At 42.6% G+C, this 21,950-nt stretch overlaps 1 protein-coding gene across 1 annotated transcript in view; it reads left to right on the forward strand.

Moving 5' to 3' along the window:
• Window positions 1-11,513: 11,513 nt before the first annotated feature.
• The window catches only part of LYPD1 (LY6/PLAUR domain containing 1), a 31,658-nt gene continuing 21,221 nt past the window's right edge, over window positions 11,514-21,950 (forward strand). Inside the window, exons 1-2 of the mRNA XM_012724623.1 lie at window positions 11,514-11,627; window positions 12,904-13,041. Of these exons, the coding sequence (XP_012580077.1) occupies window positions 11,576-11,627; window positions 12,904-13,041 (190 nt within the window). The 5' untranslated portion in view covers window positions 11,514-11,575. The remainder of the gene's footprint in view (window positions 11,628-12,903; window positions 13,042-21,950) is intronic.

Raw genomic sequence — 21,950 nt, forward strand, 5'->3', positions numbered from 1 at the left:
CCATACTGAACGCTTGTCCCTACCACTAGGTGTACTGTTTTCTAGTAGCTCTAAGCTTCATCCTGACTTTCCCTCTGCTTGCTCTTTTTTCCCCAAAAAGCAAGTTCACTTTTCCCTTTGGGTTTAGGGGCTCCAGCATAGGTCATTGAAAGTCATTTATCATAGTAAAAGATAGCAATATAGTTAATAAAACAGTCATAAAACTACCACTCAGTTAGAAATTACTCTTTCACCTATAAAATCAGTTTGCCCTGGAGATACTGAAGAATCTTCAGTGCTGCAATAAGAAAACAGAGAGTGCCCCCAAGTGCCAAATCGCATCTCCCAGCATGTGGTTGGGTGGAGAGAGTGGTTCTCAATTACCGATATGTCACATTAATATTTCAGAAGGGCAAGTGAAGAGTAATGTGTCCAGTTGAGAAGAAGCTGTGCGTGAGAGAAAGTAATTGTCTAAGTTGGAATTTGACCAGGTGAACATGACATATCTGGAAGGTCTCTTGTGTTCAGCAAAGGTCATTCCATCTATTTTTATGTCTTATTCAGAAAGTAGCTCCATGAGGAATATAGTAAGAGGTGGAATTAAGGAAGAAATTATTGTCTTTGAAACAATGGCTTCAGCACCATCCCTTCCCTTGAGGTTGGCCTGCCCGTAGCAACCATCATCTAACACAAACTTTGTAATGTGTGCAGATCTTCCACTAGGAGGCCCTAAATTAAAGGTCTTCTTCCCCATTCCCACACCAAGAGCCTAATACATAATCTGTCCCATATCCCTCTTCCCGGTGCCCAAGATATGGTCATCAGAAAAAAATATGGGGGAAATCACACTTTAGGTTTTTACTCACAGCCCAGAGTACGTGAAATTATGGTCTCTATTTGCTTTAATCTACTTGTAAATGTCACAACTGCTTAAACACCTCACTACCATTTCTTCATCCATGGAGGTTTCTCTGTCCAAACCAACTCACTGCAGTTTCCAAAATTTCCTGCATCTTCTGGGTCCAAATGCATACTGACACTTTGGTTAAAATCACATCATTGGACATAAAGAACAATGTTGGTGGTGGGAGGGGACACAGTGGTGACACTTTACAACTTAGGGCTTTTCTTTCCATGTGAAAGAAGCCCCTGGTATAAGGGCCTTGGTGTGGCTCATTCATTTCTTCTTAGAGAAACAGGGTTGACTTGTTTCATCCTCAAGCTTGGGAGGACTTTAAGTCCTTCTCACACTCTCCCCATCTTCATTGTGGCGTCAGGCTGTGCTGCTCTTTCAGGCAGTAGATTTATGAGAAGATACTTGACCCCCGTCCAGAGCTGCCAGTTCCTCAGCCGTTCTATTTTCAGGAACCAACCTGAGGAAACCCCATTTTCCAATATAAGCTTTCTTAATAATAAAACTGATATTTTAATTTCCCACCAGATTCTTTTATTCTTCATTTCCTTCAAAATTAAGGTGGGGAAGAGAGCTAGTTATTATTATGCCACCTCAAATTCTAATAAAAGAGGACATGCTATTAAGATGTTGTAGAGTTAGAGAGCTTTACAGAGTGTGGTGTTTAAGAAAAAAACTTTAATGTAAATAAACTAAGGTTCAAAGGGTTACATAGCTAATTAGTACCATGCCAGGAACTGTGCACTGGTTTCTAAATACCTGATCTAGTGCCTACTGGTTAAGATCCCAAATTCTGTAATCAAGCTCTTTCTGATTCCCTACTTACTAGTTATTTGTGTGTGGCTTAATATTTAAACTACTCTATTCTGATTTTCCTCTTGTAAATGGGGGCTGATAAAAATGCTATTTCATAGGTTTGCTGCAAGGATTAAATGAGATAATTCATGCAAAGCATTCGATCCAATACCTGACACATAGTAAAAATGCTTCATAAATGTAGCTATCATTTCCTTACCACATGTCTTCTTGAATTGATTGGCAGCAATCGCTGTAGCAACAGAGAAATAAGAAATTAGTTGATGAAGATACTGTTTACATTAATTTGAGCTAAGAGCTCCAGTATTCTTTATGCCCAGCTAAGGAATGAGGCTATGTTTGAATTTCACAAGGAGCTTTGAATCTCTTCCAGATATCTTACAGTAGACGTACTAATCAACATTTTTAAGAGATAATCAATAGATAGAAGCTTCTTTGAACTAATGAAAGTGAATCCTTCAACATAACTTCTACTTGTTTCTCCCTGTCTACAGGCAGGAGTTTCTAGCTGATATCTCTCTGAAGCCAATATCATGAGGCATATTTTTTTTTCTGGTTTATCACTTGAGTTTTTCTGTGACCTTATGTAGTCTCCCCATGTTTTCCATGTGGCATGGGCTCATATCATCTTCTATTTTATCTTTCCTACTGCTCAGGATAGAATCTAGTCCATAGTTATTGTTGACTGGGGGGAAAGATGGTATGTATTTCTATGCTGAAAATCAGGAAGACCAAGTTCCAGTTTTAATTTCGCCTGAATTTCAATTTCTGTGAACCACAAATTCCATAAATATCCCCAAGTAAAGCACAACTGGCACCAGCCTCTCTCACCTTCCATGCTGATGTAATAGCAATGTGAGATCACAGATGGGTAAGCTCTTTGCAAATGAAAAACTATTTATTATTTATAGACCAGGTACTGAGCTGAGTCTAGTTGAGGTTCTTAGAACCCGTTAGATAGGCACCTACCTCTGTTTCTGTCTTTACAGTGGCTCTGTATGTTAAAGAATTTAAAGGGCAAGAGCTAGAACACCTGTGCAACTTCTGGAACTGAAGTGGGATAGACAACTGATGCAACAGGGTCATATTACATGGCCAGTTCTTGAAGTGGTCTCCTTCTTTCTTATGGCACATCATAATTCTAGTTATTCAGAATCATTCTATGACACTTCCTCTGAGAATCAAGATTACACAGATATCCACACAAAGCCAACCACAGAGTAGACTGGTTTGATTGACAGGGAATTAGTTTCAAGGAACTTCTGGAGAATATGTCACTGTTTACTTTTGCTTTATCATTAATAATATCGTTGTTACATGTAAAACAAGAAAAATATTTTAAGACTTTACAAAGCTATTTATTGTAAACTTGTGAATCTATTCTAGCCTGTTCTGTTTAGCCCTTCTCTCCTTCCCAAGTACAATAAATAGCCCAGCCCCACCAGAAAGTGAATTGTGCAACTGTTGCCATCTATAGGTGACAAATGTTGTTTAATAATTCTGATGAAACAATATATGAAGGAAATGAAGATGTTTTATGGGACCTACACAATCTTTACCAAACACTAAACTTTACTGGTTTATTATTATTATTAATGTTATTAGAATTCTGGAATTCTTATTTCAAGTGCTCCCTTAAAGACAATATTGGCTGTTATTTGTAATGTTCTTTTCCGGGATAGAAGTTAAGAGCTTGGGCTCCTTAAGTAAAATGCCTGGATCCAAATCCAGATTCCACCATGTACTATTTATTACATGACCTTAAACTTCCTCAAATCTTGATTGCCTATAAATGGAACTACTAAGAACCTTTACCCCAGAGAATTGATCTGAGTACAATACAGATAATCCATGCAACTTGCTTAGCAGAATGTCTGCATAGAAGAGACATTCAATTAAATGCTAACTGTTATTGCCACAATTTGTTTGCAAAGCCACCTTCACATACAATTGCTTCAAACTAATTTTGTTATCATTTCACTGATACATCATTATTACCTGTTTGACTTCAATCCTCTTTATATTTTACACTTAAATGTTACATGACTTCAAAATTTTAAAAATGCCTGAATTTTGTCAAGACATTTTTGAGGCCGGTTCAGTGTACTTCTAATTGGAAGCAAAAAAAATAAGTTACTTTAGTGTTTCTTAGCTAGCAGGACCACTGGAGAAACCCAAGCCAACAGTTGAGACTGCTGCTGTTAGAGCAGGTTGAATCCATCCCTAGTTCCTCACTGAGAATCTACTTAGGATTCAGCACTGGGCTAGGTCTTTATGAAGAAAGCTGGTATGGGGAGGGGGATGAAACGGTGAGGGGAACATAAAAGGAAATATAGAACATGATGTGTGGCTTAGAAATTCAAACAACACAGATTGATTTGACACTCTTAGTGTGAGTTTTTGTTGTATTTTTTTAAATATTTAATATTGTACATACTCTAATGTTTGCAAGTAATTAAAATCAGAGGATTTAAATATAAGCTAATATTGCTCAAGATTTATGACCTCCCCTTTAAAACTCATATGCTCTGGACCCACATTTCTACATAGTAACAATTAGCTAGGTAAAAGGCACAGATTAAAAACATTCTTACACTCACTATATTCCCCATTACTCCCTATCAGGAGCTGAATGCCAGTTCATCATGGTCATTATTCTTGTTCTGATGTTGTTATTATAGTCAAAAAATAAAAGGAAGATTTACTTAGTCTAACATAGCACAGATGTCTTGAACAAGGTTATCCAGAAATTTTAGTTGTCAAATTAAATTCTATTCAGTTTGTGATGATTTTATAAAACATGGTTCTGTAATCTTCAATAACATTTAGCATTGTAATGCTCAAAATATAATAAACCTAAACATTCCATTTTTAATTTAATATTGTAGTCTTTACCATGCCTTATTTTTTTATTATTCCAAATTAATTTTTCCAAGACATTAATTACTATGTAGTTAGTTCTCTGTCAATGTACCAGAAGGTCACTAGATGCTAGTGGATTATGTATATTTTCAAATTGTGCTAATGAATTAATTACTACTTAAATTGCCACATTTGAGTAGGTCAATAGTTTCAAAGAAAACAAAGAGTAAATAAGCGATAATCACAAGTATGTTTGAATGTATAATTTTTATAAATATATGTTCTCTTTTAAAATGTTGAATAAAACTATTAGCCAAATACAATACTTGTTCTAAAGATAGAGAAAAAAAAAACAGAAAAACTGAGATTATGGTGTGATTTTTCTTAAAATGTACCATTCCTTTATTTCCACCACCGCCCTAGCCTATATAGGCCTTTTTTATAAGTAATTTTAAAAAATCAAACCTTCCAGCATGAAACTGACATGCATAAACAGTGGGTATTTTAATGGTAAATAACTTTCTACATCTCTACCTTAGGTACACCACTTATACTTTTCACATTCTTTGTGTTCCCCCAAAGACTACAAATTCTTCCAGACTAGTGATTCTTCCTAGCTTATATCTGAATCACCTGGTAGGCTTAACATACTGGCTTGGCCTCAGTTTCTAATAGTCTATGTGGGCTCAAGAATTGGCATGCCTAACCAGGTCCCAATGATGATCTAGAGAACAGGTTGAGAATCACTGCTCTAGAATAAGAATCCTATTTCACTCTTAGTAATTGTACCATTTACTCAGCACCTATTATTCTGTGTCAGGGTCTTAAGATGCCTTATCTCTAGAACATATGCTGCTCTGGAAGTGCAAGTGCATCTTACTACTACTTTGCACATGGGAGTTCAGTGCTCACTCACACCTGCACAGTGAAAAGGCAAAGTTAAAGGTCAGGCTCAGGTCTGTCTGCTTCTTGGGCCTCAAATCCCCATGACAGGACATAATTGCCTTTAGCTGTGCATTTTCCAGTTGAATCAACTTGAAATCCACATTAACCAGAAATAGGTAAGGAAAGTATTTCAGCTCTTTAAAAAAGATTTATTTATGCATACAAGAATTGGGGGCCCGGTGTACAAACCAGAGGTGCAGGAAGTGAGAGGATTCACCAGAGACAGAGAGGGGGGAGCAGAACAGGCAAACTGACTGAAATACACAGCTGAGGGAAGCAAGGGGACACAGGAGAGGTCTGCTGCACCATACGGGTCAGCTCTCTGACTGGGGATGGAATTTGTGCTGCAGTGGCTGCAGATAGCTTCATGGTGCTTCACGGTGCTTCACTTTAACCAGTTGTGCTATCAGCGAGGGCCCCATCAGTTCTTGAATGAAGGAAAAAAGAAATACTTGGCTGAGAAAAAAATTGCATTGAATGCCTTTTATTCACCCAAATTTGGTATTTCAAAGTATTTTCTACTTTATATAATCTTAATATTTGATTATATAATAAAAAAACATAACATAAGAATGCCTAAAAATAGGCCCAGCATGAAGAGTCTTTTGCATGGAGTTGTTCCAAATAATGGAGCCACTTCTTGGTAATCAGTTGGGAGTATGTTCCTAAGCCAATCTCTGGTTTCATGGTTCCCATTTGAAATTAAAAATGAGCTCTGTGAGTAATGCTCCTGTATGTTAATAGTATAATGAAATAAGCACCACTTGGAGGATGATTTTCAAATATTCTCCCAAAATTACCCTACTTCCTGTAGCAGAGAGAGAAACTGTTCATTCTGCTGTTGGGACACTTCAGTCATTCACTTTCATATTTTTCTCTTTTAGCTGTTTAGTGTGTTAAGACTTGACAGGCTTTGATTCGGTCTGCTTTCCCCCAAGTCCCCATCAAAACCCAGTTTCCCCACTGGACCTTTCTGCATCCATTGATTAAATGGTGTGGTTATTTAAGTGGAATACCTGGGTGGAAGAGTGAAAGCAAAAACATAACATCTTGTCCCTTATCACATAAGAGAATAGGAGGCAGCTGGGCAGCCCTGGCCTCCATCACTTACTGAGAGACCTTGGACACAGTCATTCTCAACTGGTTCCTGGTTTTCCTCCTCTTTAAAATGGGGGTGTGTAACTTGCAGATTTTTGAAACAGCTTTTAGGTAAATGTATTCAGTGTCTTTTACCTGGTAATTGCTTAATAACAGTGGTTGCTATTATCATCTCTAATCCCTCTGTAGGGTAAATGAAGTTGGTCAGGCTCTGGCACCACTGGCTCTGTGGCTGTCACCTGAAGCCTTGATTTTGTTAACATGGGTGAGGGGCATGTACAAGTGTGCACACCTGAGTTTTTAAGGGCAGCAGTACTCAAGATGCCTACAGTGGAACAGCTCCAAGAGGAGGCCACGGACGCCAGAGAAAAAAGGAGATAGAAATTCACAGGGGGCGCAGGTCACTCTCTCCCTGCTGGCTTGTTACCCTGCTTACGCCCCCTCTCCCCTGCCTACCGATAAAGTCTGTGACAATGATGCCAAGGACTCCAAAATTTTCTTTCAGACCACTAGAACCAAAGGGCACCTACCCAGCCTGGATGGTTACAAAACACCACCCTTGCTTCTTCCTTGTGTTTATCTGGAATATTTGTCTAAAAAGAGGAAAACAGAACTGTTTTCATGGCTTTACACTGTGGTTTTCTTTCAAATATCTTAAGAACAGTAAAGGGACAAAATGCAAACATGTCAATGCCTCTAAAAAATTAAAACATATACTTAAGTTAATGGCAGCTTAAAAAGGTGTAAGTCCTGGGCCCTTCCCGGAGGCCCAAGGGGTTGGGGCATAAAACTGCTGGCTGGTGGCAGCCACCTCAGTACAAATTCGATCCTGGCTTTGGAGGTGATCCACATGGCATGGAGGACCTTTCCTGGCCTGCCCGCTGCTCCCCTCAGCAGTGTACTGTCAGATCTGCCTGTTCTGCTCTCTGCTCTGTCTCTGTGAATCCTCTCACTGCCCCTGCAACTCTTGCTTGTACCCCAGTTCTCTATGAATAAATAAATCTTAAAAAAAAAAAAAAAAAAGGCCCCCCCTGGTGGCGCAGCGGGTTAAAGCACTGCACTGAGAAGCTAAAGCCACTTCAGCATGAGTTCAATTCCCGCCTGCCCCGGAGGTGACCACATGGCGTGGAAGACCTCTCCTGACCCACTCACTGCTCCCCTCAGCAGTGTACTTCGTCCATCTGCCTGTTCTGCTCCCCGCTCTGTCTCTGGTGAATCCTCTCACTGCCCCTGCAGCTCTGGCCTGTACCACAGTTCTGTATGAATAAATAAATCTTTTTTGAAAAAAAAGTTGTAAGTCATTTTAATTGTGTGTGTGTGTGTGTGTCTGTGGGTGTGTATAACTGTAACTTCTGACAGAAATGAAATCCCTAGCCATGGTTAGAAACAAGGCAACTAATAATACTTAGTAAGGAAAGGAGTGTTTTCTCAAGAAAAATAAGGCATTTTACATGAACAAATTGCAAATGGATCTATTTAAAATGAAGTTAAATGGCACCTCACTGGTTTTTAAATTGGGACTTATTTATCTTGGTAAAATGATTCAAGTCTTGATTTATCAATAAAATTATCTTTATTATTACATTTAATTATACTAGATGGTTTTTAAAGACTTGTAGGTTCTTGCTATCCCTTTAACTGACATTTTATACAGACAATAATTGAATATTGGGAAGAATAACTTGATTTTCCAAAGAAATATGTTTCTAATATTTTCTTCTTTTTTATTGCAGAAATTGAAACAAGTTGAAGAAACAAAAGAAGATCCTGAGAATAGATTATCTAAAATTTCCCTGGAGTCATGCAATAAATATAACAGCAGTCCTGTGATTTTATTAGAAAAAGAGAAGAACTCTTTGAACAAGGTTGAAGGACAAAAGGAAGAAAAAGAAAAAAATGAAGAGGCATCTTTGAGTAGCTCAGATAGGCCTGGGGTGGACAATTTGGAATCTTTAAGTGACTCTTTATATGATAGCTTCTCTTCCTGTGCAAGTCAGGGTTCAAATGATGTATAAAGTACTTTTTTTTTTCCTAAGTGAGCTGAAAAGCAGCACTTAAGCAACGGGGTGGGGGGAGGGGAGGTAGAGATGACAGCTGTGATCTATTGCAACACAGGAGAGTCTACTCTGTCAGATTTGCAGTAAGCAGCACTGGAACTTGCTTCTCTGACAGGACAATAAAGATAGACTCCCGTTTGTTGTGTTTCATGAGAATTAAAAGTAAACAGGCCCATGCTACAGAAGTCTTAATTTTGCACTTTTTTTGAATACTTGTACAGAAGTTGTAAATTTTTTGGACAGGAAATTATATTTGTAGCAAAAAAAGACAAGCAATAAATTGAATCAGCGCCATGCTCTTGAAATGATGTACTAAGTCTTAGAAGTTGATAATATATATTTTTTAAATTCCAACTAAAGTTTTTGTTTAGTTCATAGTCCTAGTTCTCAAATTGTTTGTGGGTCCACTCTGGAAACTTAAACAGGACCTGCCTCCAAGAGAGGGCTCATTTTAATCTCCATCTCAAAATCTCAATTTGATGTAAATTTTAATTCTACTGCAATTTCAAATTTGTTCCCAGACATCTGGTTTCCAGACATCTGGTTTCTTGCGGTAAGTGTAATTCTGCTTTTACTGGAGTGTATTACTGACTGGAAGGGATATGTATCAGAAGTGACCTAATTCTATTTTCAATAACCGGGTTCCCTCCAAATATGCTCTTACATTCTCTTAGTGCTTCTCTATAATTCTCAACAGTATTTGTTGATGCTCTTGTTATGAAAATCTGAGCAATCTAGAAATGAAAGCAAATTCCTATTTGCAATGTTCTTTAAAAAAAATAAAATGGTTGGTGCTATGAAAAATTCTTACTTTTTAATAGCCTTTTTTTCCTATAAAATGTGTTTATATGTAAGGATAAATTCTATTTTAAAGGTAATGTGTATTTTTTCTAGATGTGAACTATTTATAATTGCTTTTGTACAGGATCTTGTAAACTAGGCATAATAGAAATATTTTTAGGCTCTATATGGTTACTTTAGTACACATTTTTTCTTTAAAGAGAATTGTATGACCAGTGTTATTTGGTTGATTTGTGCAATTTGTTATATTTGAATTTTGTTATCAAGTGAAAATAATGTATCACTGTCTTTCAGACTTTTAAAATTTCTTTTGTGTCATTTCTGAATAAATGTCATATCATAGTTGCACCCTGGTAAAGCTTAAAGAACTTGTTCAGGACCCTTTGGCCTTCAGTTACTTGAATCTCACACATGCTCCAAAGATGAATTTCCGAAGGAATAAATAAAGTGGCCCCTTTTGCTCTAGAGATAGTAATTCAGTCAACCTTAAGATCAGAGTCTGCAGAGAAGCAAGTAATGGTCAAAGCATTTCAGTCTCCCCGAGGGCTTAGCCAACTAGAAATGAAAGGAAAAGGGGGGCAAAGGGAGAGAAGGAGCTGGAGGCAGATTTGAAATCATCTCTGCTGAGAAATTACAAAAAAAGTCATTTAAGCCCATTTCCAGACCTGCTCTGCTGACAGGACAGGGAAATAAATGGCCAGCGTCCAGATCTTAAAGAACTTCCTCCAAGAGGTGGCCCGAGGAGTAGGAGGGCAACGCATACGACGCTATATACACAGAAATGGATGCTATCTAGGGACTTGGGGAACAGAAGTGGGTGCTTGAGGGATGGGGGCCTTGACGCCAGGCGGGTATGCTGCTCATCCCTCCTCCCCACCTGCTGCAAGGCCCGCGGGGAAGGTGAAGGCTCCTGAAGGCCCTGGAGTACTCCGGGTGGGTTGTTTGACCACAAGAGGTGGCATGACGGGGATGGGAGGGGGGGCACAGGTAGTGACAGAGTCCATGGTCGGATGGTGAGTGAGCGAGGACGCGAAAGTGTATACTAACAACCCTTGCCTCGGTCCAGAGCAGGAAGAAGCTGCCTACCTTTTGCAAGAAAAGGTAAAAGGACAGCAACTTCTTTCACGACCATTTGCTTTCTCGTGGGAGCTCAAGAGGGTGTCCGCAGAGGCCCTCCCCTAAGGTAGGGACCGGGTGTCGTCCACGCTTCCTCAACCGATGCGCGCTGGTAGACAAAAGGAGGGCGGCCTGGAGCGCGCGCGCCAGTCAGGGTAGGGGCTTGGCCCCTAGCCCAGCCGCAGCTGAAATCGGACGGTAAAACGCGAGCGCTTCTTAGAGGCGAGGCTGCCCTGGTCCCCTCAGGGAGTCGGTGCTGTGCAACTTTGCCCCGCGCGCAGGAGCGCTCGGCACCCTTCAGCCATTCCGTGTAGACGGCTCAGGTAGGGAGGACCAGTCCTTGCGCGAGGGTACCGGAGGGCCCGGGACGCAGTGGACGTCGGGAGCGCGCACCTGTGTGCTGAGAACCTGCGGGGCGCGCAGTCGGCTCAGCCACTTCACAGGTGTCGGCGATCTGTACTCAGCCCGCCCGCGGCACCTGCGGCGCCCTCCTCCCGGCCCGCCCAGCCGCGGACGACTACACGCTCTCTTACGCCCCGGCGTCGGGTCCCAGGGACTTGCGGAGGTGCGATAGCTGGGCGTCGGGAAGGGGGTGGGGACTGGAAAGACGGTCCCCGCGTTCCCCGCCCGCCACCCCCACCCCAACTCGGCAGCCGTCACGTGGTGCCAGAAGTGGGAGGTGGGGAGAGCGAGAGTTTTTTGGGTGCTTGGAATCGCCAGTAGTTCCTTCAGTACTTCCTTCGAGACGCCGCACTTAGTCCCGGTGGGCGAGCGAGAGGAGCGGCGACGAGCAGCCGGAGCCCAGGCGCGGGCGATGCGGACGCCGCAGGAGGCACCTGCGGCTCCTCTTGGCGGCGGCGTTCGCCTCGGCGGCTGCAGCGCGGGCCCCAACAACCTCGGCAGCCACAGCCGCCGCGGCCCGGGCAACCTCCGCCGCGGTCGCAGCCTCTGAGGCGCCTGCCCGCTCCCGGCCCGCGGTTCCGGGAGGATGTGGGTCCTCGGCATCGCAGCAACTTTTTGCGGATTGTTCTTGCTTCAAGGTAAGAAAACCGAGGCGGCAACAGCTCGCTAGACGTGCACACCCTGGCTCGCCGCCGGCCCCTTCGCGTGCTGGGCACCCGCCTCCGGGCCGCGCGGCTCAGGGATTGCCCGGCGGGAGTTCAGCCGTGGGGCCGGTGCCCCGGGCGCTCGGTAGTCAAGTCTCCGAGCCCCGTGCCGAGCGCGAACTGGGAGCGGCGGGGCTGCGGGGCTCGGGCGCATGGTCGGGGCGAGAAGCTAGGCTGGGGAGGAAGATAGGGGCTGAACGGCGTAGTGCTTTGGCGAGGGAGAAGCGGAGACCGCCCCGGAGCCCCTCCAAATTGCGGGCGTTTCTGGCAACCCGAGTGAGTGGCGCCGCCGACAGGTGAGCGGCATGTTGGGCACCCACTGACCGCGGCGCGCCGGGGCTGAGTTGTTGCGCCCCGTGCGCGCGCGACTGGTGTTGTGCTGGGACTGGGGCTCAAGGGGACCGGGTCTACCTACCCGAGAGCTGGGGTGCTAGGGTTGAATAGCAACTGGAGAGGCGGAGCAGCGCAGCCAGGTTGGAGCGGTGAGAAATGGAAAGACGTCCAGCTCCTCTCTGGCCGCCGACCCGCTGCCGACAATTCTGCAGAGCTGGGGACCCAGACCGGGAACCTAGCCAGAGGGTCGCCCTGAAAGCCTGGAGAAACGGGTTAGGGCGCCCGCGCATTAGCATGCGCAAAGGAGCCCCTCTCCTCACTCCGCGGCCACCCGACTGCAGTAAACGCCCTTCGGAAAAGGGCCGGGACTTTGGGCGCCGCGGGACTTGGCGTCCGCGCTTCCGGTTCCCGGTGGTCGCTCAGGGAGCTTCGGAACCACAGGGTAGGAATGCTGACTTCAAAAATTAAATACATCTTAAAAGACGTGAATGCAGTTAGTAACGGTGCCAAAATAGTGATTAAGTCATTTGTAACTTATTAGCAATTAAGCAAATCCTTTGGTTTAGGCTGGCGCTGATGCCGGTTCTTGGAGCTGCTTTGCTCTGGGGCTGTAGACTGCTCTCTCCTTTCAACTTCGGTCATGGGCGGGCGCTTTGTTTATGGACCTTGGTAACAGGGGTCGCAAACGAAATTTCACCTTTAGCCACAGGGTCCTCCGCCCCTGCCGGTTTCAGCCACATTCGCCTTAGTGGAAACCCGGGAGCGCAGTGTCTGCTTCCCAAGGCCCAGCGTGACCGCTGGCTAGTGCAGGATGGTGGTGGTGTCCAGGGTAGTTTCTGTGAGGGCTGAATCTGACGCCGACTGTATGTGTTCACAGGTTTTGCGCTGCAGATCCAGTGTTACCAGTGTGAAGAATTCCAGCTGAACAACGACTGCTCCTCCCCGGAGTTTATAGTCAACTGCACGGTGAATGTTCAAGACATGTGTCAGAAAGAAGTGATGGAGCAAAGTGCAGGTAAGAGCCAGCAGCTCTCCTCTCCCTTGCACGGGAGTGAGGCGGCCCCTCAATTATAGGGGCAAGGACTGGCTTTGATTTAAAACACATGCACTGGTTATGCAGATTTACTTTTACAGGGCTGGGAAAATGAAGCGTTCAGAGCTACTTTAATTTCATTAGAATTAATTACCAGGGTATGTTCCCAAAGGACTTGGGAGGAGAGTGTCTTTAAATTAGTGGCTCTTTATGTTTACTTCCCTCTGCTAAAAACTGATGAAGATGCTGGAAAATGTACACATAACCAATTCTGGGCCTGTGAGCAATGTCAGCCTGAAATATGAAGCTAGTTGAAGCTCCCAGAGGTCAGAGATTGAAAAATGTGCTTTGTCATAGAGCCATGTAGTATTTCTTTGACAAACAGTACAAGATCTTTATTTAATTTTCAATCTAATGCATCAGGTTCCAGTCACAAATTGCCAAGATTCTTCAAAGCAATCTAGTTCCCTGCCCCACAAGCTTAGCTGCCAGCTGGCTAATGAGCTAGGGCCAGGGCTTTTTGAGGGAAGAACAGGGTGTTGTGAGAGCAAACCTTGCTCCCTCCAGCTGACCAGAATCTCACTTAGATGGAAAACCCCAGTGTCCTCTCCCCCACCAATAGTGTTACCAAGCTCAAAGTCACCTGGGTGGTGCAAAAGCCTCCCCCCCCCACCCCACCCCCGGCCCCCTTTAACAGGACTTCAGGAAAATGGGTATAGCTAGAACATTAATTCCAAGGTGAAACCTGCTAAACAGAGACTTGGCTATTTAAGTAAAGTAAGGGTAGTGAAAATATGGCAAGAACATCACATAGAGATGTTACTAAATGTTACTAAATGAACCAAAACCCTGCTCCCCTTGACTACTCAGCTGTTGTTCATAAAATCAGGTGAAGGGTTTAGAAGTGACTTCCTTAATCAGTAGCTTGGGAATGGCAAATTAATACCAGGGCCGTATTTTCAGGCCAGCATCTTGGGAAACTAGTTTCTTCCCAGAAAGGGGCCTGGAAATGCCTTGTGGCTAACCGTACAATATTTGGGGAAACAAATAGCTAGCCCCATGTGCTAGGATGTATATGTGCACATTTAAAGGTTGTTTCTTGTAGGATGTTATCAGCTTAGAAGTGGATTCTTTCCTCCAAAGTCATCTTTTGGAGAGTCTGACCTTTCCAGTTTCAAGAATATCTTGTCTCAGAAAAAGTAGCATCCATTGGTTTGTCATATGGGCTCTTAAAGACAATACAACAACAAGACAACACAAAAACTAGTGTTTTTTTTTTAATTAAGGTTGATATGTATGATTCTGACAAGTTTCTTTTCTACTTGTATTTCCATCCTGAGTATCTTACCTAAGTAGAATTTTATTGCACTTCTCCCAGATGGACTGCTATGATTTTAGCTTTGATCACTCTGAACACTTTCTTGTTACTTTCAAATATGTGCAGTTTTTTTCTAATTAGTAGTTTAGAGCAAGAAAAAAAAAAGGGGGGTGGGGGAATGTACTGTGGACACATTAGGAACTTCTTTCAAATCCTCAGGCCACTCTTTACCTGGGTGTTTGTTTTAAAACCTAGGATGTCATTATGACAAGGAGAGAAAAAGATAGGGACCAAATTACATCATGAAAAGCATCCTTTATTCCAAGAAACATGACTTTCACTGAAAAGTGTGTCTAATTAAGAATACCACACAATTCCATTTCTAAAGTATGATTTTTCATCTTCTGTCCTCCATTTTTCACTGAAAAAAGCCAGAATGAGTATTAGGATGGCCGTGATCTATAGGTACCTTTAGCACATAGTGCACCAGGCCTGAAGTTGCTTTGTTTGGATGGGCCCATATTTGCAGACCAGGCTCCCTAGGCCATGTGTTAGAGGCCATGTGTGAAATGTCAATTATGATGCTTGAAAAACAAATAATGTACTCAAAGGAAAAACAAGGAGTGAGGGGAAATGAATCAGGTTTCCATATGTGGGACAGGATATTCTGAGCCTAAATTCAACAGAAATTGGCCAAATGCACATTCCTAGATTACAAGAGTAATGTTCAGGGAGGTTGATACTTGCAAGCATTTCCATTTTCATCTCCATGCTATTGTTATAAACCACTAAATTTAAGTGGCTATTAACCCTCCTCTTGTTGGTGGAAATAGAGAGCCAATCTAAAACTGGTTATTGAGTGATCACAGTGGAGTTCAGTCATAGTAGCAAGAGCCGACTCTTCTCCTATAATCCTGTGCATCAGGGTTTTTCCTCTGCATTTTATGTGGAGCATCTCAAAATCTGCTGGTCCTCTTTTCAGATCCTTGTGTCTCCATACCACAGGTCACCAGCATTTAATTCTACTGTAGGGTCAGCTCCACTCTGGAGGAAGACAGGCTACCTGTCAAGCCAGGCTTTGTTGTTTGGTCAATAACGCGTTGTTCTAAGAATGTTAGTGCCTTAGAACTGAAAGGACCAATGACTCCCAGTTACAGAATACAGTGCCAGCTGGCAAGCCCCCAGGCCCCTGCAAATCTTTTCTCTTTCGGCCCTCTCTGGCATCATATTGTGGTCCTCCTCTCTGTAGTTACATGTCCTCTGTTAGCTTTCTCTGCCACAGCTGTCCTCTGTGTGATGCCATCCTTACAGCCTCAGCCCGCAGACCCAGGCGTGCCCACTTATCCCCACCCAGCCACCTTCCAGGTGTCCACAATCAGGCACGTGTGCCCCCCACTCATGCTTTCAAGAGCCTCCTGTGTTAACATAATCAAGGCCACAGTGATAGCCCAGAGGCCAGTTGTACCAGCCTGACCAAGTCACTTACCCTACACAGGAGAACTTAGAATCTCCCTGGAGTTATGGTCAAATTCATAGCTGCCTCCCTATAGCCCTCACCCCAATGAGAAGCCAGTTCAGTCATTCTGTAGGGTACCTAGCCCTAGGTCTTTTTTAAGCCCCCCAGCTGACTCTGGGGTGTCCTTAGTTGAAAACTGCTGATCTGGAACAACCTTTTGTGTTGTAGCAGGGGAAAAAAAGGCCAGAAAAGTTAGCTATCTGGTGCAAGCCAACTGTTACTAAGAGGCACCTGCCTCTGTGCCAGTCCTTTTACAATAAAAGGTACTGCCCCTGGTTTGCCTGATAATCCAGGCAAAGTGCCAAATTCATCTAACTTGGCTTAGTGAGCTGGTTGAATGGTGAGACCACATGGAAAGAATGAGAACCAGGGTCCTCCCTGGTGGCGCAGCGGGTTAAAGCACTGCACTGAGAAGCTAAAGCCACTTCAGCATGAGTTCAATTCCTGCCTGCCCCGGAGGTGACCACATGGCGCGGCAGACCTCTCCTGACCCGCCCGCTGCTCCCCTCAGCAGTGTACTTCGTCGATCTGCCTGTTCTGCTCCCCACTCTGTCTCTGGTGAATCCTCTCGCCGCCCCTGAGCCTCTGGCCTGTACCCCAGTTCTGTATGAACAAATAAAAAAAAAAAAAGGAATGAGAACCAGTCAGTAGGCATTTTAAAGTTTAAGTACTGTGTGCACTGGCATTTTTCATAGTTATAGACAAACCAGGGTCTTAAACTATCTGTGATTTTAATGAACCAAGCAAGTTTGACATTAAGCAATAACTACAAACTCTCTTTCCAAAAAATATCAGAATGCAATATGCCCAGGCCTTTAGTTGGCCCTTTCTGGATTAAGTCTGCAAGCTCAGCTGTTAACGAATTTTGAGGCAGGTACATTTAATTTTCAGTTGGGAAGTACATTTAAAGTGAACATTTACTATTCCCCAGAGTGACATTCCTATTAGATGCTCAGATGATTTTTCCTGCTGCTCTTTATTCCCTCGGTCATTTCTGGAGTAATAAAACATAGGGGAAGGGAAGATTTGGTTCTGCTCCTTTCATTGTCCTTACTAATTGATACTTAAATGTTTGTGTAAAGAATGACTTGTTCTTATGAGCTTTCCACTTAATGAGTTAGCCTCTACTTACTGGCGCCCTTAATGGTGACATTTCTTTTGTTCTTATTGTTGCACTTGGCAAAATAATTTCAAATATTGATTTTCATTTCAAAATAGAAGATTTCACCCACCATATGAATTTTTAAACCAGGATATAAAGAATGGGAATTTGCATTTGTTTGACAAGGCAATCTTGTAATTAGAGTTTTTCCTCTTGACTAGATACAGTGAAAGGGGCATAATTTAATTTTTATAGACTAGCCAATCTCTGCCCTTAGTAAAATATAGCTCTGCCAGTGAGCAAAATGTTACAGGTTCTCTTAAACCTTATTTAAAAGGTAAATGCAGTATATTGAAAGAAAGTTCATGGTCTGAATCAGTAACCTAATCGATCTCTTCACCCATCCTTTACAACATGTATTAATCTATTTGTCTGTTTTGCAATACAAGAGTTACTGATTTATATGCCATGTTGCATCTATATTGCGGCTGTTCAAAATGGCTCTTTTCCTTTTAGATTAGCTAGTTGCTCATTAAGTTGGGTAGGGATGGTTCCATGCCTTGGATAGGTTAATTTTATACCTTATTTTCTTGTGAACTAAGTAAGGGCTAGCAAGAGAAGAGTTGATGTCCCTGTAATTTAACTCACCCACTCTTAGTAGATGGAAAAAAGAAAGCTATCTGTGACATGTGTTTTCTTAAGTCTCCCCTCTGCTTAATTTCTCCAAGATTTAAAATAGTAGACTCTAGTGCATCCTCAGGAGTGGTCTTGGCAGGTTGAAGGGCCAGTTTTGCTAAACAGTATTCAAACTCAGTTCCTTTATACCTGAATTCTTTTTTTTTTTTTTTATTTATTTGTGCATACAGAACTGGGGTACAGGCCAGAGGCTCAGGGGCGGTGAGAGGCTTCACCAGAGACAGAGTGGGGAGCAGAATAGGCAGATCTACGAAGTACACTGCTAAGGGAAGCAGCGGGCGGGCCAGGAGAGGTCTGGCTCGCCATGTGGTCTCCTCTGGGGCAGGAGGCAGGCGGGAATCGAACTCATGCGGAAGTGGCTTCAGATTCTCAGTGCTGTGCTTTAACCCGCTGCGCCACCAGGGAGGGCCATATACCTGAATTCTTTTATTTAAGATGCATATATGCCCACATGTACATAGCATATTCACATACAGCATGTGTGTCCTTTTACCAGTTTACATTTGCACACGCATACATAATCCTTGTAAGAGAAACAGGAAATAGTAAATCCTCCTTGCAGATAGATTATAAATCACCTAGAAATATATATTGTAGGCACAAAGACTGACTTTTTTTTTTGGAACAGATTAGTGAGCATTACCATTGAAATTTGATTTTTTTTTTTTAAGATTTATTTATTTGTACATACAGAACTGGGGTACAGGCCAGAGGCTCAGGGGCGGTGAGAGGCTTCACCAGAGACAGAGCGGGGAGCAGAACAGGCAGATCAACGAAGTACACTGCTGAGGGGAGCAGCGGGCGGGTCAGGAGAGGTCTGCCACGCCATGTGATCACCTCCGGGGCAGGCGGGAATCGAACTCATGTGGAAGTGGCTTTAGCTTCTCAGTGCAGTGCTTTAACCCGCTGCGCCACCAGGGAGGGCCCTGAAATTTGATTTTTAATCTTCCAAGGGTCCCCTGTGCCCCTTATCTTTTCTTCTCCTACCAGTCTTCTCCTTACTCCCTTTTCGATATCTATTTGTAGTTCTTACTTTCTCATTCTGGAATCCACTTGGAATCAGATGTCCAAGAATAAAGTAAAAAATGAAAAATTTAAAAATCACCATAGTTTAACATTGCTGAGGAGACTTCACCAAATTAAAAACTTTAAAATTAAATATTCAGATGTCAGGAAAGATATCCTCATACATTAACACCAGCCCTGCTAAAAAGGCTTCTGTGTCAACTTCAATAAAGTTATGAATCACACAGGCAAAGATTCTTTGTAATGTATGTCAATATCATATCTCCTTTCGGCAAGCACTAAAAGAACACCTTTCTCTCCAGGGCAAGATGTTTTCTCAGTGTGTTCCCTTGGCTTTTAAGTAGCTTTCAAGTGGCAGGCAAAGCAGGCCTCTGAGGAACTATTTGGAGGGGCACTATCAAATGTCTTTAGTCCCTTCCACTCTCCTGGAAGTAAAGCTTTTGTTTATGTTAACTTTGCAGCTGAACAAGCTGCCAATACTGATCGCCATCTCCATAGATGAAACATTTGCAGATTGATCTGGCTCTCCGCATCACACTAATTCCTCCCAGTACGATTTCATGAAAGCTTCCGTCATTGATGGTTTTCCTAATGAGTTTAAACAGAGGCTTCAAAGCTAGTTTTTTTTTCCCCCCAAGAGAAAAATGAAATAAAGAATGAAAACAAAACACGATTGTTTCCTTTGAACTTGGAAAAGGAAATCTGCTTCCCTTATATATTCCTGAAACAAAAAGGCCAGAATGTACAGCTCTCACCTCCTCTCTCGTCCCTCCCCACCTCTTTTCTCTCTCTGGTTCCTCCTCCTCCCCCATTTCTTCCTTCCTCTTTCTTTTTTTTCCCTTATACTTTGAAATAATTGACAGATGCTAATATCCAAAGTTGGCAAAGATTTTTAAGGCCTTGTGCTGGAAGAGACAACACCTCAGCTGATTCTTAGTTATCAAGTAGAAAGGGTATTCGCCTTCATTAGGGGAGCGAACTCGAATGTTCCAGGCCTCCTGTGCCTGGTAATTTTTTTTTTTTTAAAGATTTATTTGTGCATACAGAATTAGGGACAGGCCAGAGGTGCAGGGGCGGTGAGAGGGGAGCAGAACAGGCTGACTGACGAAGTACACTGCAGAGGGGAGCAGCAGGTCTGCCGTGCCATGTGGATCACCTCTGGGGCAGGCAGGGATCGAACTCATGCGGAAGTGGCTTTAGCTTCTCAGTGCAGTGCTTTAACCTGCTGCACCACCAGGGAGGGCCCTGTGCCTGGTAATTTTGAAGAGGTTATGTAATATCCTAGGAGCTTAATTTCCTTCCCTATAAAGAATAGAAACAGGCCACCTGTTTTGTTGTGAGATCCAGCAAGACAATGAGAAATACTATCAAAATAACCATCATTCAGCATCAAACCTAAAAATAGAAACCTATTGGACAGCTCACAGCAGGTGAACCCACTGCTCCTTGCCTTTTCACAAGTCTCCCACTCAGTTGCTTTGCATGTATTTCCACATCTCTCAGATTGAGACAATCCTTGAATTTAACCTTTAATTCCTATGATAGACTCCTCATAATCAGCATAGAAGGGTCACAATGAGATAATATCCTCACCTCAGAGTAACTCTCAGATGGGCAGAGGTTCAGCAATTGGCTCAAGACCCCATAGCCGATGGTGCCGAAATTCAGGTTCTTCCCTTTCTTCAGGGTATTCACAATCCATGGTACAACATTTTTCTATTTATAATGCTGTTTTCTTTTTTGCACCTTAATAACAATGTTGGTGTCATTTATATTCCATAAAATTTACCCTTTTAAAATGTACAATTCAGTAGTTTTGTTTTTTAGTAAATGTATAGAGTTGTGAGTATAATCTAATTCCAGGATATTTTTATCACCCTAAAAAAGAAATCCAGTGTCTGTTAGCAATCAGTGGTCTAGAAAGTGTTAATCTACTTTCTGTCTCTCTGGATTTGCTCTACTGGACATTTCATAAAAACGAAATTGTACAGAATGTTGCTTTTTGTGAGTGACTGCATTTACTTAGAATAATGCTTACCAGGTTCGTCAATTACATCTCACATTCTCAACATTCATCTTCCTGCTTGTATTGGGATCTAAGGAGGAAAGCTCAGGTTTTGGAAGATCGCTAAATTTTCGAGTGGGATGAAGTGGGACTTGGTTGTGAACCTTAGATCTCCATTGGCTAATAGTCAATTTGCCACATTGAACTAAAAATCTTTACCAAGAGAAAATCACTCCAGTGAGCTGTAGGGCAATGAAATTCACATTCATCAAGTATTAGATTTGTGCTAAATGCTGGACTTTCCATAAATTACTTCTAAAGAATTACTTCAACTATAAAATAAACTGAGTCAAATAATAAACCAGAATCTGAAATAAAACAATCCTAATTGTGCCTTATCATAAATAAATAAAGGACACAATCGGGGTAGAAGAAAAAGTTAATTTGCTTTTCCATGAATGGCTATTGAATTTGTTAACCACAGACCCTAAGGAGGTGCACTGACTGGACTATCCTGGTCCACATCCTGCCCAGCTTCATACATAATCCACAGCTCTCCTGAACTGTCCAGCTTTCAGGCTAGAAAGGATCTTAATTTATCATTTTATAAATGAAAGATGGGAAAAGATTAGTTTTTTTATTTGTTTGTTTTTCCCATAAGGACTTAAGCCTCTTAATCAGTCAACTCTCCTCTCTTAAGGCTTGAGGGTGAAGCAGATTGAAAAGGTTGAAGCAGATTGAAAAGGTATGTTGGAGAGAGATTTTGGTGAAGGTAATCAGATTCTGGCATGGTTTAATCACCTCTAATGAGTGCTTCTTAAACACGCAGAAGGCCAGCCTTTCTCTCCCTAGCCTAATCATTGACTATAGCCTTTAGAAGTTTCTTTTCTAGTTTTCTTTTTCTAAAGACTAAGCTGGATTCTTTCTTGCCTTGTAGTTTTCATCATGGTAGAAATGATTGTATTAGGGGGAGAATACCAGTAGAATATAGGGTTTCTTCCCCTGGGCACTTCGCAAAAGGCCATAGATACAACTTAGGAGCTTCAACCCAGTCTTTGATGATTCAGCCTGCAAATAAACTCAAAATTGTGATATATGCCATCCATCCTCCCTGCCTCTCCTTTAACTTTGGGTTGTGATAACATTGTGATTCAGAAACGATTTTCACAGGTCAAAGCTGTAGGACATAGTCTCTTACTAATAAATTGCTTCCAATCTTCTGATTGCC

The sequence above is a fragment of the Condylura cristata genome, unplaced genomic scaffold, assembly GCF_000260355.1.
Source record: "Condylura cristata isolate star-nosed mole 26May11 unplaced genomic scaffold, ConCri1.0 scaffold00002, whole genome shotgun sequence".
Lineage (NCBI taxonomy): Eukaryota > Metazoa > Chordata > Mammalia > Eulipotyphla > Talpidae > Condylura > Condylura cristata.